General features: G+C 38.7%; 2 protein-coding genes across 2 annotated transcripts; one reads left to right on the forward strand and one right to left on the reverse strand.

Annotated features, from left to right (window-relative positions):
- The first annotated feature begins 2491 nt into the window (after positions 1–2491).
- On the forward strand, positions 2492–5391 carry arl14ep (ADP-ribosylation factor-like 14 effector protein). Its single transcript, XM_020643218.3, has 5 exons — positions 2492–2687; positions 3278–3473; positions 3582–3710; positions 4021–4061; positions 4886–5391. The coding sequence occupies exons 1-5, from the start codon at positions 2617–2619 to the stop codon at positions 5112–5114; spliced, it is 666 nt and encodes a 221-aa protein (XP_020498874.1). The 5' UTR covers positions 2492–2616; the 3' UTR covers positions 5115–5391.
- A 7619-nt stretch (positions 5392–13010) lies between these two features.
- On the reverse strand, positions 13011–16517 carry LOC109990942 (gonadotropin subunit beta-1). Its single transcript, XM_020643220.3, has 3 exons — positions 16358–16517; positions 14518–14701; positions 13011–13285 (listed from the first exon to the last, which is right to left on the reverse strand). Exons 2-3 carry the CDS (start codon positions 14695–14697, stop codon positions 13082–13084), a joined length of 384 nt encoding a protein of 127 aa, XP_020498876.1. The 5' UTR covers positions 14698–14701; positions 16358–16517; the 3' UTR covers positions 13011–13081.
- Between the last annotated feature and the right edge of the window lie 897 nt (positions 16518–17414).

The raw sequence follows: 17414 nt of genomic DNA on the forward strand, positions 1-17414 counted from the left end.
TCTGAGAGGATACCGGGTGTTTTTAACCCAGGGTTCAGTCTGAGAGGATACCGGGTGTTTTTAACCCAGGGTTCAGTCTGAGAGGATACCGGGTGTTTTTAACCCAGGGTTCAGTCTGACAGGATACGGGGTGTTTTTAACCCAGGGTTCAGTCTGAGAGGATACCGGGTGTTTATAACCCAGGGTTCAGTCTGACAGGATACGGGGTGTTTTTAACCCAGGGTTCAGTCTGAGAGGATAGTGGGTGTTTTTAACCCAGTGTTCAGTCTGAGAGGATACTGGGTGTTTATAACCCAGGGTTCAGTCTGAGAGGATACTGAGTGTTTTTAACCCAGGGTTCAGTCTGAGAGGATACTGGGTGTTTATAACCCAGTGTTCAGTCTGAGAGGATACTGGGTGTTTATAACCCAGGGTTCAGTCTGACAGTTAACTGGGTGTTTTTAACCCAGTGTTCAGTCTGACAGGATACGGGGAGTTTTTAACCCAGGGTTCAGTCTGAGAGGATACCGGGTGTTTTTAACCCAGGGTTCAGTCTGACAGGATACCGGGTGTTTTTAACCCAGGGTTCAGTCTGACAGGATACCGGGTGTTTTTAACCCAGGGTTCAGTCTGACAGGATACGGGGTGTTTTTAACCCAGGGTTCAGTCTGAGAGGATATTGGGTGTTTTTAACCCAGTGTTCAGTCTGAGAGGAAACTGGGTGTTTTTAACCCAGTGTTGAGTCTGAGAGGAAACTGGGTGTTTTTAACCCAGGGTTCAGTCTAAGAGGCAACCAGAGTGTGGAAAGTCCCAATAACCCCTCAAGCGCCTCTTAAATAAAGAACATGTAGGAGGTTATTGGCTTAAGCAATGATGCGTAAATGTGTTTATGTAAGCAATGATGCGTAAAGGTGCATATGTAGTTATGCTAGACAAATTTGAAAGTTGGAGAAGTGTACAAATTATTTGGTATATGTCTATATCAGGGATGGGTAACTTTGGTCACAGCAAGGGCCACATTCATTTAATTCTCACTGTCAGAGGGCCTAATTCTAGAATACAAAAATGATTACAGTCGATTATGTCTCAAATTAACTCAACATATACCAGTGATCAAATATTATTATGGACATATTTCTGGTTTTCATGATTTCATGGCAGATTTTGTCATGTTTTCTTCATATTTTCAAATAATTGATGTGTAAAAAATTAACCTGAGGGCCACGTTGAGGATTGATCTAGGCCGCATGTGGCCCCCGGGCCGCCAGTTGCCCACCCCTGGTCTATATGGTTACATCTGTTTACATCTGTTAGTCTGATGACTGTCCACTTATATCTACTTTTATATTTTGTATTTTTAAGTTAAGTTTAAGCTTTAAGTTGTATTTAAATTGACACTTTATATTTAGGTTAAAATGTCTCGTCTACGTGCACTGTTGTTAATTTACTGCTCTGTGTGCCTTTGAATTGCCCCTCGGGGACAAATAAAGTTTTTTGAATTGAATTGAATTGAATTGAATATATAACTCTAAACACAAACTGTCCTCAGAGGAAAATGAAGTCCCTGTAACTCTGTTTGAAGATGAAAATAATATGTGAGAAGTAATGGTGGTGGGCCGCAGCAGTGAAACCGTGAAGTGAAATCCTGGTACCTTTTTATTTCCAAAATGTGTTCCAGGAACCCATTTTGTATTTGAGTAAAGTTTGTGTATTTAGTTTAGAAAATATAACATAGAATTGTTTCACTTCTCCAACTTTCAAATTTCACCTCCAAAACTCCATAGTGCACCTTTAAATATACGAAGCCCCTGAAGTCTCAACCAGTTAAATAAAGAAAATCTCTTAGTTGAGCTTATAATGCTGTGTTATAATAATGATATGCCTTGTGTTTCTGGACACACTGGTGAAAATTTCTCTTTATATTTGAATTACTGACAAATTGTGAACTGTAGTGATTTCATCCCTTTGTTGATGTCCTGTATTTACATTATGTGTTTTTGTATGGACATATGGGTCTTAAATAACGAATAAAGTAAAGTAAGGATGTGTTGTGCGCACAAGTTGGATGATCATTTATAGGAACGAGATAATTATTTTCTTGTGGGAACAAGATAAACGCTTGTGCGCACAAGTTAGATGATAACTTATGGGAACAAGATACTTATTTTGTGTTTAAACAAGTTGTTCTCTTGAGCACACATGATTTCCTCTAACTTGTGCACACAGGTTACTATCTTGTGCGCACAACTTTTGGGGACTTCATGGGTTCTGTATGTACTGAAGACCTATCTTTTTAATCTGTCTTTTTTTTTTGAATGATTTACACTTTTAGCAAAGTTAGTATGTGGTTCTTCTGAAACTTTATGGTTTACTTGTACATTTCTTAGTTTAACATGTTTGCTTAGACATTTTCTTTCTGAGACAGCAACATATCATGATGGGAATAATTAATTCCTCCGCCGCTAGAGGGCAGAATCTCAAACTCCAAAACCGGAAGCGGAAGTAGTAGCCGTTCATCCTCACCCAAGAAGAAGTGAAAAAAGAAAACAATCACACACCGCAGGTTTATGTCGTGTTTTCTTGTTTTGCACCACAGTTTTTATCGCTTTATCGTAAAGATTTGACTGACACGACACCATGCCGGTTATCTGTGCGGTATCAGGGTGCAACAATAAGTTTATCAAAGGGTCGGAAATACGATTTTACAGGTAAGTTATCATATTTGAGTTCTCGGTAATTATCGAGGCTTTGACTAGGGAGAGAATAAAAACAAACATTCACAACTTTAATTATAGAACATTTTAATTCAAAATGTCTAATTTTGACCATTATACATTTTAGAATAGTTAATGCAAACTGGAAAAAAAAAAAACAGTCCACCATCAGTTAATCAGACATGAAGGTAGTAAATAACGATGACCTTTTATTGCACTTAAAACAAATGAAGTAACTCATAATCCTGACAATATGAACTCGCTTGGCATCTGGTCTGTTAATGTTTTTACAGGGATGTAACTTGGAAACTGTCTTGAGACTGTCTCCCACCTAGAAATGAGACAATAAACCTTAACACACTGACTTCTCTGACACATAGATATTATAAACTACATCTTTAATAATGTTGTGCATTCTGTGACATGTGCGATTCAATAGCAGCTAAAGATATAAACTATTATTTAATGTGTTTTAAATATGCACGGTTGTATTAAACGAACAGTAACACATCCTTAGCAATGCCTGCAGCCTGGTTTGAAGCTGTGTCCTCCCTCTCATGTTTTTATTTTTATTTATTTTTTAGATTTCCACTCAGCAAACCTCAACTGGCCAACAAATGGGTGCACAGCCTGGGGATGAGGAACTTCGTCCCAACTGCAAACACCTGCCTCTGCTCCGAGCATTTCAGGGCAGACTGCTTCAGAGACTACAACGGCAAACAGTTTCTGAGGGAGGATGCCGTGCCCACCATATTCAACAACGGGAAGGACTCGTCCAAGGTGTGCGGTTACAACATGGAATGATTGTGTTTTATTTTGTCGTCCGAACAATGCACCGTGTTTTACGTTTACATTAAGCCAAACGGTTAATTGTTGAAAATCCAATAGATTGAACTTCGTAAGAGAGTAGTGCCACCAAAGGAGACAAACGTCGCAAACCCAGTGATGACACAGGGGGAAGGAGACAGAGCCAGGGAGGCCGCTGGTCTCCGCAGAGACAAAAGAGGAGGAATGAGGGTGAGTTTACTTATACTGTTGGTAAATTATGTTTTGTTTTTTATGATTTAGACATCATGACAAAACTCCTTTGTGTATAATTTTAATTATCAGAATGTAATCAGAATTATTTCAAGTTGGAGCACTATGTATAAATCAGTCCTACAATAAAGCAGTCACCAAAATGAGCCTTTAAAGAAAGTGATCACTGTGCTGTCAAGTATGCGTTGAATCATTAACATTGTTTTTTTCTGATCAACAACTATATAGGAAAGACATTACCTGTGGTGGTGACAGTGTCCCTTGTAATGTAGTTGATTATTTCTCATAGGGTGGACGAGGAAGCCGTGGAGGAAAACAGTTTTCTGACAGGTGAGACCGTGTGTTTGTGTGTTTCTCCCTTCTCACTGGAGCCCTACTGAAGATTTTAACAAAAGCCATTGTGTATTTATGTATGTTCACCTCTTTATCTCAGTGAAGTTCGGAAACAGTGAGCTCTTTTCCAGCATGTATCCCATCATCCCAGACAAGCTACTTTTGTTTTCACTCAGACACTTCTTAGGCTGTAATATTAGAGGAAGTTACATGTTCTACTTTTGCATCTTAAATTCTGTGATTGTTTGTCCGGTAACACAGCTGGACATAAGGAGCTAAAATTTGGAGGACTTGTATGACCTGTTATTTAGATCCCTTTCTTACTCAAGACAGAAAAGGGTGGTCAATGAATTGTCAATTACTGTAATCTTTATGCCATGTGTTGAGGGTCTGTAGTTCCTGTAGTACAAGATGAGGCAGGTTCAGGGACTGTTGTAAACTGCAGTGCTTTATGACAAAACTGTAGCTGGAGTAAATTAAACATTTGGAAATGATGCATCTGTAGGAGTTTTCTTATTTTCCCTAAGACCAGGGGCATGATACCGATATGAATTAAATCTAAATATGGATTTGACCATTGTTTCATAATGATATGAAAGACAAAATTGTCTTATATAATCCCCTCATATTGAATGTCTCATATTTGAAATTGTCCTTGCCAGTGGTTTGAACCTGCAACAGAGAACTCCCTCTGTGTAACTGTAGATGTTTAATAGAGAGAGTTTATATCCAGCTGAAACCAGAAAAGAAAACCACTGAACAGAAAGGAGGGTGAACAAGTCCATCAGTAACGTGAGTCTCTCTTGATCTATCGTGTGCAGGCAGGTCTTAGGAGCCAAGAGCCGAGTCTACGACAACAAAGGCCGGCTGCTGTCCAACAGTAAGGACATGTGCGACTGTCTGGATGTGGACTGCATGGGCTGCTTCTATCCATGCCCGGAGTGCGGCTCGCGAAAGTGCGGAGTGGAGTGTCGCTGCGACAGGAAGTGGCTTTACGAGCAGGTGGAAGTGGAGGGCGGAGAGATCATCCGGAACAAGTTTGCTTTTTAATCAGCTGTGACTCTTTAAGATGCTCTATCGTGATACCAGGGAAACAAAACGTTCATTCTCTCTAAACTCAGCAAACACTGTGCCGCTTCATTGAAGGAATCCTCCTGAATGTTTTAATGAATATTTATCAGATTGATGAAGCGACAGTCTGCGGTAGAAGACTGTGCAGAGCGATGTTTATCTTCAGCGGAATCCTTCATGTTCATTCTGTTACTTCTGAGAAAACTGTTCTTGATTGTCATTGTAAATAAAACGTTTTCTTTTTTTTTATATTTGATATCTGCATTGTTTGTTTGTGTACTGCAACATATTCAGAAAAAGGAAAGACCATGTTTTTTGAACTGTCCCAACTAAAATCCTAAAATCCTAAATTCCACTTGGTCACAAATAGGGATGCACCGAGCAAATATTGTGAAATGAGCCGATGTTAGTAGCCTATATTTATCTGTTTTGCCAAATCAACCTATCTCTGGAATCTAGTACACCTAACTACTGATTTAGAGAAGAGGATTTTTATTGGGCAGAAGAAGTGACTTGTCTTCACTGTCAAACATGAGAGAAAATGGTGGAACTGTGGGTTCTTGCACCCAAAGAAGTCATGAAAAAAACATCTGAAGTTGGCTAAATTGTTATTTCAAATGTGAGTATCGGTCCTGAATTTCCCAATTGGTACATCTCTAGTCCCAATGACATACTGAATCTTAGTAAATTTTATTAAAACATTTATTTTTAATCATTCACAAAAAAGAAAAAAATATACAAGGCATCAAATAAACTGACATCAGGCTAAAGCCAAACAGAAGAGCTGAGGAAGTATTTAAGGGTTTGAAGGAGTCGTATCTCTAGTGGAGGTTGGGACACTTATAAACAACAGAAACATGTATGTGTAGACATTTTGGGATTTCACTCCAAAAATGGTTGACCAAACATGTTTTAAAAACTATACAGTACACATTAGATTCAATTCTTAATTATAAATGTTACCTAGCAACCATTACAAGCAGCTATCTTTCTTTCTGCAATGAGGGAGAATACTCTAAATCAGGCGGTGAAAGGGTCAGCACTACATCTGCGCCCCTCTGTATATCTGTTCAGTATCAGAGCCAGAGGAGAAGCAGTCCATCAGGAACAGCGACATACCTACCTTCTTGACTAAAAGCCATACTTCTATTAAGGGTCTCATTGAAATCACCACCAGAGGGATGTTATATAGGTGCCTTTAACAAGTAAAGACATTAATTAAAGTGTCTGTGTGAGTCATCTCAGCAATCCATCGAATAAATTAAAATGTCATTCATTTGTATTTCCATTAGGTCATTTCAGGCTGATTATCACAGACTGGACAAACACGAGGGGATCATCGTTTTTTTTTTCTTCTTCTTTCATCACGCAGACCAAAGGCAGCGTGACACAGCAGTTCATCACGCTGAATAAAGAAAGAGCTGCAGAGAGGCTGAGACAGTAATGTCTCATTTATACACATCCTGCTGTCCTGTGGCTCAGCTGTAGGTCAGGAGTCATCAGGTCTAGGGTTGCTGTCCTGTAGAGTAATGTTGTGTGCAGAAGGCTGACCATCACATCACCGAAACCACCAAATGTAAACGCCTCATTCATAAGAAGTTGGGACTTTGTTAGAATGTAAATGTTAACAATGATTTGCAAAACACTGAAAGTCCATATTTGATTGAAAAAACAAACTCACATGTTGTCAGAATCAATTTCAAATTGAAATTTTTCAAACACACGGCATTTTTGAGATTCAAAAATGTATACTCTATTTCAAATCAAATAGGAAGTTTCTATGTTTTGCAAATCAAAACATTTTGTTTTTATTTACATTTTATGTAACGTTCAACATTTTTAGGATTTGGGGTTGAAGGTGTTAAATCCATATATTTTTGTTCTTTTTTGCATTGTCACTGTTTTTATTATGCATTTAAAAGGTCCTCTTATAAATGAAGTTTATTAATATTTATAGAACTTAGTCGATGAGAGCAGAGAGAAAAGTCTTTGCAAACAAGTCATTCATCAAAGTTTATTCTTCAAATTCAAACTTCAGTTCAAGTTTAAATATTTTCTCCGGGATAAAATTTGTCATATTATCTACAAAGACCCAGCATGTTTTGAGCAGAATCCAGACGGTGAACTGAAATGGCAGACCAAAAGTATTCAACATAGAAAAACACAAATGCCAGTAATCGAACAAAAGAGCAGAAAACAACATTTATTAATGACATTTAAGATGTTGCAAATCAAATTCAATACTTTTAAGGCCTCATTTTGTAATATATAATTATGGCTTTTAAAAATTATTTTAAAACCATGCTAGTATGCTCGGGTAAAAAAAAGCAGAGTGCTCTTATACATTATTGTCTTATTATGCAGTAACGGTTTTTATTTATCATTCAAAGCAGAGTACCACTGCTTCCCGAACATGAGCATCACACAAGCAGCTTTTTCTTTACATCAAAATCTGATCATAAATCAACGAAGAACCCGGCAGATGATGCAGAATTGACCATTAATTAGTGCATGCATTTAGAGCCCAGAGGATGAATCAAACTGGGTTGAGGGATCATCAGACAACATCTATTTGATCCATCACCATGACGACTGGTCAACTTATCTGTTGTGCATGACGATCAATCTGAATTACTTAAATGCTGCTTTGACCAAAGTCTTTTTTGTTTATCAGTCAAAGAATCTCGACATCCAAAGCAGTGACTGCCATTAAAGCCAATGGCAATTAAGTTAAAATATAAGATAACAAGAGGACACTTCCTAATTACTTTGGTGATCCCCTGATGTTTCCTCCAGTGCCACTTTAAGGCTGACTTTTGTCACCTTTAGTGAAATTTCTTGTCAACTTCTGGATGGGCCGTCAGTGAATTTTGGTACCCTCAGGATGAAATGTAATAACTTTGGCAGTCCTGTAACCTTCTATCAGGGCGATCGTGAGGTCAAAGCTTTAATCCGTCCATTACATCAGGGTTTTAGAGTCATTGTGAACATTACGCATGCTGGCATTAGCAGTTAGCTCAAAGCCTCTCTGTTCATAAGTAGAGCCCCACAGTGCTGGTTTGAGATTCTTAGTCTTTTAATAGACGACATCATTTGATTTGCCAACACAAAGCAGTCCAGTTGCTGTGGGGAAGAATAAATTAGTGGATGTTTCAGAGCAGCGCTGCAGCTCAGACGCTTAAACATTTCAGTTTGGAGTGCCCCGTTCACACCCGTACACTCACTGGCTTAAATCACATATTAATTACATTCAAGCTGCAAAACCAGGATCCTTCCAATCACATTAAGACTGTTTGCTCCTGCAAACTCTGAGAAACTGCTTATTCATGTTCCCATATAAAGCCTGGTGTGATTTTAAAAGCTGTTTACAGCAGACGGAGGGGACAAAAATGCACTCTGGATTGTACTGTTTATAACCTTAAAAAAAAAATATGACCATAGCTTTAAAAATCCAACTAAATGAAGCATGAATCATAGTTTGACATAAAGCCATCCACTCCATGGCCTTGTCCCTCCAGCAGAGGCAGCAGAGCATCAAATGGTCTATAAACTTGATCAAATGTCTAAAGCTAAATATTGGCTGCGGCAGCCATTACTAGGAGGGAGCACAAACCTCTGGGGGGGCCTCTGGAAACACACTGCTATTTAAGGACACAAATGACCTGAGAGGAGGGAAATCTGTCTCCTGATATCCTTCCTGCAGTGTCCACACTAAACTCCAGATGTGAAACATGAGTCATGTGAGGAGCTGCATAGACTCAAAGGCTGAAATAAACAAATGAACACAACGTCGACAAGGTCAAAGATCGATGAGGATGTGCACAGAGCAGATTTAGGGGAGGGTCTGTCCAGTGTTTCACTGGAGTATACGCTTGTGTGTGCTGTTAAGTATTGCTGATAATAAGAATATTCTGAATGAGCTTGTTTTGATATTCTGTCGTCCTGAAGCAACTAGACAAATTATTAATCAGTTGTAGAGAAAGTTAAAAGAAAAGAAATGTGGCTGATCATTTCAGCCATATGTCAGACATCTCAACTAAGAGTGTACAATCATCCTGGCTGATTTGCACTGCTGTTAGAAAGAGCTAGAATATCCTAACTTTTCAATTCTAGCATGCTCACAATGACAAATCTAAAACAATTGTTAAGTAGCTAGAATATACGTTTCCCTATTCTTATTATGCTGCCAACTAACTTAGATATCTTTTATTCATCCTAAGAGGGAATTACATTTTACACATTTTTTTTCAATCATGCTACACATACACAGGCCAGGAATATACACTTATGTAATACACACACGTGCACAAACAGGATCCTATGGACATGCACTAATGGAGAGATGTCAGAGTGAGGGGCTGCACATGTAAGAGCGCCTATAAATATATGTGTGTTCGGTGCTTTGCTCTAGGGCACATTGGCAGTGCTTGGGATGTCAGCTGCCACCTCTCCAGCTACCAGAGAAATTTTTCTATTCTTACTTCGTATGGGACTTGAAACAGTGACCCCACAGTTCCCAACCCCAGTCTCTACAGACTGAGCTACTGCTGCTACTTAATTGTACTTCATACAGGTGACACTGACTGATATGAATGTCGTCAGTTTTGCAGATGATTACAAAACACGAAATGTTGTACTGATAATGGTGCTGCATCAACTCAGTCCTCAAAGGGACATGGTAATGGATTCTACTGTTTCCTCTTCCCAGGACGTTCAGATTTTGTAACAAAGGCTATATCATTTTTTCTGTTTTTATTATTGTTTGATTATTGTTGAAACTTGTATACATCTTGTCTCCTGAGTCAGGACAAAGAAATGTAAGCAATACGAAGATGTGGTTGAGCATTTCCCCACACTTTGTTTTAGATTAAATCATTATGACATCCACTCCTCAAATCAGAAAATGTCCTGTTTTATCTCTATCTATAGAAACAGACTACTGAAGTCTCATTTCTGATGCCTCTGTGCAGGTTTGTTTGGTTTGTGAGCTGCTTATTTCTTACACATAACATCAGATTTACGTCATTATTTAACTTCTGCCAAAAGAACATTAATAAGAGGCTTGTGTCAATTATGAAAATTGGATTTCTTCTAATTTATATATTTCTTGTCCACGGCTACAGAATAATTCAAGACTGATTTTCTTGGTGTCTGGGATCAGTTAATCCAATTTAAACCAAAGCTGTAGGTGATGTGTTTAGGTTATTACTCCACACTATATTCTCTTCTAATTTCTTTTCATGAGCTGACATTTCTAAAAAAAGAGCTGCAGTATTTTTTTCTGGCATCTTTATCTCCCTATTTCTCTGACTCCTTCGTGTCTCATGTATTCTTCAATCCCTCCTCTGGCCGTTTACCTCAGGCTGCTCAGTCTGAAATAAATATTGTTGATGCTGCGACAGCACAGGCGAAGACAGCTGCTTCAGTCCAAGTCTACAGCTTATAAAACACAGGTCAGCTTTGCCTGCAGGGTCGTCATCACTCCATCCCGTCTCAACTCTTTTTTCCTCCCAGCGTCCAAACAACAAACTGAAACTCTTCACACTCCTCTCCCATATCTCTACTTTCTGAACTTTTCTCAGTTTGCTGCTCCCTAAAAGTGCACAAAAAACTTCCTGTAATCCCTCTCTCAACTTATTTATTTTGCAAACTCTTTTTGTCTTATTGATCCTTCTGCCCCATTACGTTCTATCAATCATTTCATTGATTGTCTCACTTCTTAGGGCACCACAGCGTTGACCTGTGCACCACTGGCTGGCTGAAATATTGATACTCATTAAATACAAGCTCCCTACAGTTGCACAAATTTTAAATCCCTCCTGATTAGGTTCAGCTCAATTGTCATTATACAGTACAGGTTTGCACAGTGAAATGCAGTTATAGCCTGCTCTACAATACTCACACAGTAAAGGTATTACTACATATTCTGATATTGAACTCATTGCAAAATAAACCAATTAAAAAGTCAATTGAACAGAACACAGGTGAACTCTAAGTATACATAAAACAGGAAACACAGAATGGACAATAAGTATGTAAAAAGACCTTGCTCAAGTAGATATTAAAGAGGACATATTAAACTCCTTTTCAAACAGTCCCCTGTGGTCTAAATGAAACATCTGTGCTGTGCTTTGGTCAAAATATAACATGAATCAAGCACCAGAGGAGGTTTGTGACCCTGTATAAACCAGCGCTCTCAGAACGCTCCATTTTGGTGTGCGTGTCTCTTTAAATGCAATGAGCCTCACCCCGCCCCTCTCTTCTGCGGGGTGTGCCGACGAGTTTAGCTTTGAGCTTTCATGGCAACTCGTCAGCATGTCCCCAGAGAAAAACATGGCTGCCAGAGACAACACAGGAGGGGAGGTTTTTTTAACCAGAATCCCACTGTGACATCACAAAGAGAGCAAATTTGAAACGGAGCACTTTTCTCTGTGTTGTAAGATTTACGCAGACCACAAACAAAGGACTGTATGGGTTTATTTCACATTTTGTGGGTTGGTAGACCCAAATGTATGTTCAAAAACTCTGTAAAAGTAGATTTTTCATAGTATGTCCCCTTTAAGGTGTAAAGGTCAGGGTGTTTTGCAAAAGAACAACACAATGAATTCATTGTAAAACACACATGCAGGGCCATATATAAGGCTGTTTGCGATGCGTCAGCTAGACTAAATGGCAAGAAGGACAGTACCCAGGCTGATTCAGTTTCTTTCTGAGAGAGTGGAAATTAGCAATTAGCACCAGTGTGACGAGGACTGTAGTACCCTTGTTCCCTCGCAGGGTAAATCTCATGGAAAATAAAACTGGTAAGTGTCACTGTCTATGGCAATTAACTGTCATGTTAAAGAGTGAGTTGTCTTTCATTAGCAGAGGCCTCAGGTTTGTTCATGTGTCTGAATAATAAGATGATACTGTAACAATCTGCTTCAGGCTGAAAACAAGCCTTTCCATTATTGTTTAATAGAAATGATGACAGCCTGCAGAAGACTTCGGCAGAGAGCAGATTGTTATTCTGCATATTTTTCTGCAAAGATGTTCATTTATTCTGCTTGTGTGGAGTTTGGGGTTTGGGTTTCATTAATTTCTTTGGCAGTTTAAGAAAGGGAAAGAAACAAAACCTACGCATGCATTATTTCTACTGCTCAGACTTGGTAGAACAGAAAACCTTGTACACCTAAATTATGAAATGCATTAATCCGGCGAGAGGAAATTCAGTTTTACACCGTTATTATTATTATTACACACACACATGCACACACAGGAGCCTATGGACATGCATTAATGGAGAGATGTCAGAGAGATGTCAGAGTGATGAAGTGGACTGGCTCCTCTCCAACTACCAGACTGGGTCCGCACCGGGACTTGAGCCGGCGACCCTCAGGTTCCCAACCCAAGTCCCTGCAGACTAAGCTACTGTTTCCCTGACATCATATCTGCAACAGCCAGCCATTATAGACTGTAAGAGATCAGATGAGCAGGAGATTTCACCCACTGAGCTCTTGGAAAAAGTATCACTTAGACATGCAGTAAATCAGCGTGATAACTTACTCTTATGACAGAAACAATGTTTGAGAAAAAAGTATTTGACGTGTATTTTGATTTAATAGTTTGTCTCATGTGCCAACTGCGAAAAATGTATTGGCGGCACTTTATAGGGCTGTCATGTCGTCCATCTTTTTAGAAAAGTCTACAGTCCAAACATGACTAAACTGACCGTGTCGACACAGAGCCCTGAACTGATGCAGGAACCTTCATCATCATAACCAAAGACCAATCAGTGGCATTTTTTGATGCGCCTGAAGGAGAACATGTTGCACAGCATTGATTTGAAACACTGTAACTTGTATAAAAAAAAAGAACAACACACAAACACTTGGTGATGCATGTTTATTTTAATACCAAGTCAAGTGACACTAACGTTACAAGTAAATAAATGATGGACATAAGGTTTATTTAAAAGGGCAGACAGCTGGGTCTCCTGTGAAGAGACCACAGTGTGTGGTTTTTATGTTGCACGCTCTGCACTCGCAGTGTGTGGCCACAGGGTAGGTGGCACTCTCTGGACATCCTTGAATCTGTTTCACCTCGTAGGTCCAATTCCCGATGCAGACCTGCTGTTTATCCTCGTCAGCATTGCTGATGTAGGCCGAGTCCTGTTGTTTACAACAAGCGGGGGGACAGCGTGATTAAACACATGAATGCAAATAAATCAGGAACAAAAAGGGCTGCTGTCTATCCACTTTGAAAATAGCTCCAACTTTCAACCCTGGCGTCGGATCAAAAGAGTTATCTTAACACATTTGTGCACATGAGCAGTGGTGAAATGTTTGTTTCTTTTACAACAGTACTAAAGTAGAGTTTAAATGATCTTGTCCTGCTTGTATAATTCCATATTCTCCTCATCCATATGAAGTCCTCATCCACTACATTTCAGAGGGAAAAATTTCACAATTACCTTTTTTATACACTTGACAGATTTAGTTACATGTTTAAACTGAAACTGTTTGCATACAAACCTATTAAAAGCTTATAAAAAGGATAATTTTCACAATAAAATAAACAACCCATCAGTGTATAATCGCAAATGAAACAATACGTCTATTAGCAGAAAGCAAGTAAGAATCTATTTGAATGATTGAGTATTTTTTTCCCCTTTTGACTGATGGCATCATTGATTAATGATTTGTTGTAACTTTGACGTTTGGGGCTGTCAGCTCTATTAAACAAGCCTTGTGAACTGGTCTCTTTGGGCAGGTGTGAAGGCATTTCTTTCTCTTTTGGATTTATAAGAAACCCCAAAAAGTAAGACTTGAAAATCTAATTAAAATGTTATAAAACTTAACACAGAAAATTATCATAAATTGAATCCATAAAGAATATAATCAGTAGTTACGCCACAATACTACAATATTCTGCTGTAGCATTAATGCTCTTGTCAAAATAATCTAATGAAGTAAAGGTAAAACAAAAGGATTCACTGGACTCCTTCACACAGACAGAATCCACAGAAATACATCTGCCACATGTGATTCATGTGCTCCAGCACTTTCTTTGGATTCTGCCGATGTGAAGAAGTCTTTTGAGTTATTGTCTTAGGTCCTTCACTGAGAGCACCGACCTCCATCTGTAAAGAGGCTGGAGAGTTTGAAAACATTGCTTGTAAAAAGTATTTTGTATTTATAACCTGCTTAAAGTACACTTTCCTGATTATACTTGCATACTCTGAGTTTTGTTGTTAGGACATTTCTGTTATATCAAAGGACTTTTAAAGTGTAACGCTTACTTCAGTGAAGGATTTTGATTCTTCCCCTTCCCATACACACGAGCAGAATAAATGCTTGGTCTGCTGAGGAGATGTTTTATCAGCGTTTGAATGAGCCGTTACCTTGTTGTAGCAATGTCCTGCACATTCGGTGGTGAAGACGGGCTCATTACGGCCGCAGAGCTCCACTTGGATGACTTTATTGGTTAGATGACAGCCGGATTTGCAGACCTTCCTCGCCCCTGCTACCGCCAGCATCGCTGCCATGACAACCAGCTTCATTGTCTGTGTGGTGCAGCACATGCGCCTGCCACAAGAGGGGATCAGGTGTCACCTCACATACTTTAAAGAAACACCATGAGATCCAACTAGTTACATGTAGATTAGAGTGTGATCACCACTTTGCTCTTTGTCTCGTGAATTCGGTGGTTGAATGATTTACTGATCAAATGATCAGTTTCGAATTTGCCTCTCCCTGAAGAAGGGAAGTCTAATGAATGGTTAACTGTAGAGCAGCTAAAATGATTTGAATCCCTTTAACCACTAGTTGGATTACAAAATAATGACAGAACAAGCTAACAAGCTGCATTCACAGCGTTTCTAATAAGAGCGCTAACACAATCTGGACGCACACTGTGTTAAACTTTATACTGTAAGATATTTGAACTATCGTCTTGCACATTACTGCACAACTGTGCAGCTCCTCAGATGCACCTCTATTTAATCTTAATCCATTTGAGATTATTGACAGAACTGGCATTCAATACTTTTTCTCCTTCTTCTGTTTTCCTTGTTTTTGCACCAAAAACACAAAGACAGATTCCTTGTATTTATAGACCTAATTAGCCATTAACCTGATTCTGAAGTATTCCTCAAGCTGCATGTTGAAAAGGTCGCTCACATCCCGCATTAAAGGACAGTGAGAAACACAGGGAACCTAACATGTCGATAAAGAAATATAAAAGTGACAGTCTACTAGCGAGTTCAATTGGTTAATATATTCACATACTTTGTAACACAAGCACTGAACAGTCCAAGAAGAGGCTCTGAGAGTGACTCACTACATGCATCTGGACAATGAGCTGCGATTAAAGCTACTGAAAAACAACAGCCCCGAGAAACGTTCTCAAAATAAGGTTGAAAGTGGTTTTTCGAGAACCATTCATTTTAGCTGATTTGTTCAATGCCATGAACGGTATTATGGTGAATATTTGTGATGAAAAACAAGAGAGAGCACAGAGACTAGCGGGCTTTTACGAGCGTTATCTTTGGTTTGCTTTGATTTATTTTTTAAATGAAAAAGTGAATATGTTTTTGTACTTCCCTCTCTTTAAAAGAAGCTAGATGTCAGTGAAATAACCTTTCACTACAGCAGCAGAATAACATCCATCAGGGATAAAGAGGGAGACATGATTATCACAATCTTAAAAACAATATACTGAACATTAACTTTCATCCTTACAGAAGAACCAAGGAGACACGCAACCAAACAATAATTTTCTGGCAAAAAGTCTGGTCACTGTTATGAGCCAGACCATGATATGCCATGCTGCCATTGCTCACACTAACAAGGTTAATTTAAACCTGTTTTTCAGTTTGTTCTGTGCCTTTTCAACTCTGGGAAACATAAAAGAGGAATAACTTAAAGAAAAATTACTCATTATCACGGAAAAATTGAGTAATAAAAAGTATGACTGCATGTCCGCTTAGGGCTTCCGTACATACCAAGATAAATGGTACTATAAATTAAACTCTAAATCACCTATCAAAACTAAACTAAATCATTATGAGAAAAAAATCATCCTTGCAAATTTTGACTTAAACTACTTTGAAAGAACAGTACCGTTGTTAAGATTTGCCCAGCTGTATATATAATCTCAATATGATTTTAGAAACATCAGGATCATTGATACACTTTAAGCCTTTTGCAGGTTATCTACATAAATCTTGAACAGAAACGTACCTGTAGAGCTTTGTTGTTATTGCTGTTGCTTTAATTGCAGTTGTCTTCACGTCTTCTGTTCAGTTATTCTCTAAACATCTGGACCAGCTTCAGACCTGAGGCCGTCATCTCTGTTACTTAAATAGTGCTGTACTTAAATCCTTTTAATCTATTGAACCTTGGGGTTGGCAGAGTTTTCCACTGTTTAGACCTCCTTGTATCTATTCATCTCTTTTCCTCAGTAGTTTGGGGGATGCCCCGTGGCTCAAGGCCTCTCTCTCTCTTCAGAGGGGGAGCAGCCAGTCAGTATCTGCTGATATTTTGTTTAGATTAAACGGCTGAAAGGCTTAGACGGAACCCACAAATAGAAATAAATGTCGGCCCCCAGATGGAAAACATTGATAGCAGCATCACTGATAAATGTCTGATGTCTCTGCTTTGTCATTTTTCCAGCGTATTTAAGGCACTGCTCATAAGTTGTTGCCAATTATATGCGGGCCAGTGTTTTTTAACAATTACAAGGACTCTGCAGTCAGGGACTTCAGATCACCAGATTCTTTATGCCCTTAGAGCTGATTACTCATAGTAATTGTTCACTTTTATTGACAGACACAACACAATTCTTGTTCACTTTAAAGAAAAAAACATTTAAAGGGCATGAAAGAGCTTTGTTCCTATGAATGAATCTGTAAATACTATGATTGAGAAGAGACAAAATGAGGAGGTGTAAACGTAGCACGTAGCCTCTATTCATCTTACTGCTCTTAGTCTTTTATTCTATTAATTTTGTACTCTTCTGTCCTCTGTTGCTTTGATATATATTCATTTAACCATCTATCTTTTATTCTTCCTTTTTATCTTCATGTTGTTTATAGTGCCTGTGACGTTATGCCGTCTCCCTCTTCTTCTTTATAGTTGTATTGTTCTCATCACCAAGTTGACTTTTTATCTTTTGTTTAATTTTCCTTAATTGTCTGTCTTTGTAGCTTTAACAGACATTTGATACCAGCCTGGTGTATCTTTCTTATTCCTGTTGTTTGTCCATATATTATTTTTGTACTCTGTTTTTGGCCTGACT

The sequence above is a fragment of the Labrus bergylta genome, chromosome 3 (assembly GCF_963930695.1).
Source record: "Labrus bergylta chromosome 3, fLabBer1.1, whole genome shotgun sequence".
Taxonomy (NCBI): domain Eukaryota; kingdom Metazoa; phylum Chordata; class Actinopteri; order Labriformes; family Labridae; genus Labrus; species Labrus bergylta.

Bases quoted from the DNA above. Each gene is read 5' to 3' on its own strand.
- LOC109990942 (XM_020643220.3), bottom strand. From the start codon at position 14,697: ATGTGCTGCACCACACAGACAATGAAGCTGGTTGTCATGGCAGCGATG. The intron at 13,286-14,517 runs GTAACGGCTCAT...TGTAAACAACAG, and splicing joins CAGGACATTGCTACAACAAG to GACTCGGCCTACATCAGCAA.
- arl14ep (XM_020643218.3), top strand. From the start codon at position 2,617: ATGCCGGTTATCTGTGCGGTATCAGGGTGCAACAATAAGTTTATCAAA. The intron at 3,474-3,581 runs GTGTGCGGTTAC...AAAATCCAATAG, and splicing joins ACGGGAAGGACTCGTCCAAG to ATTGAACTTCGTAAGAGAGT. The intron at 3,711-4,020 runs GTGAGTTTACTT...TATTTCTCATAG, and splicing joins ACAAAAGAGGAGGAATGAGG to GGTGGACGAGGAAGCCGTGG.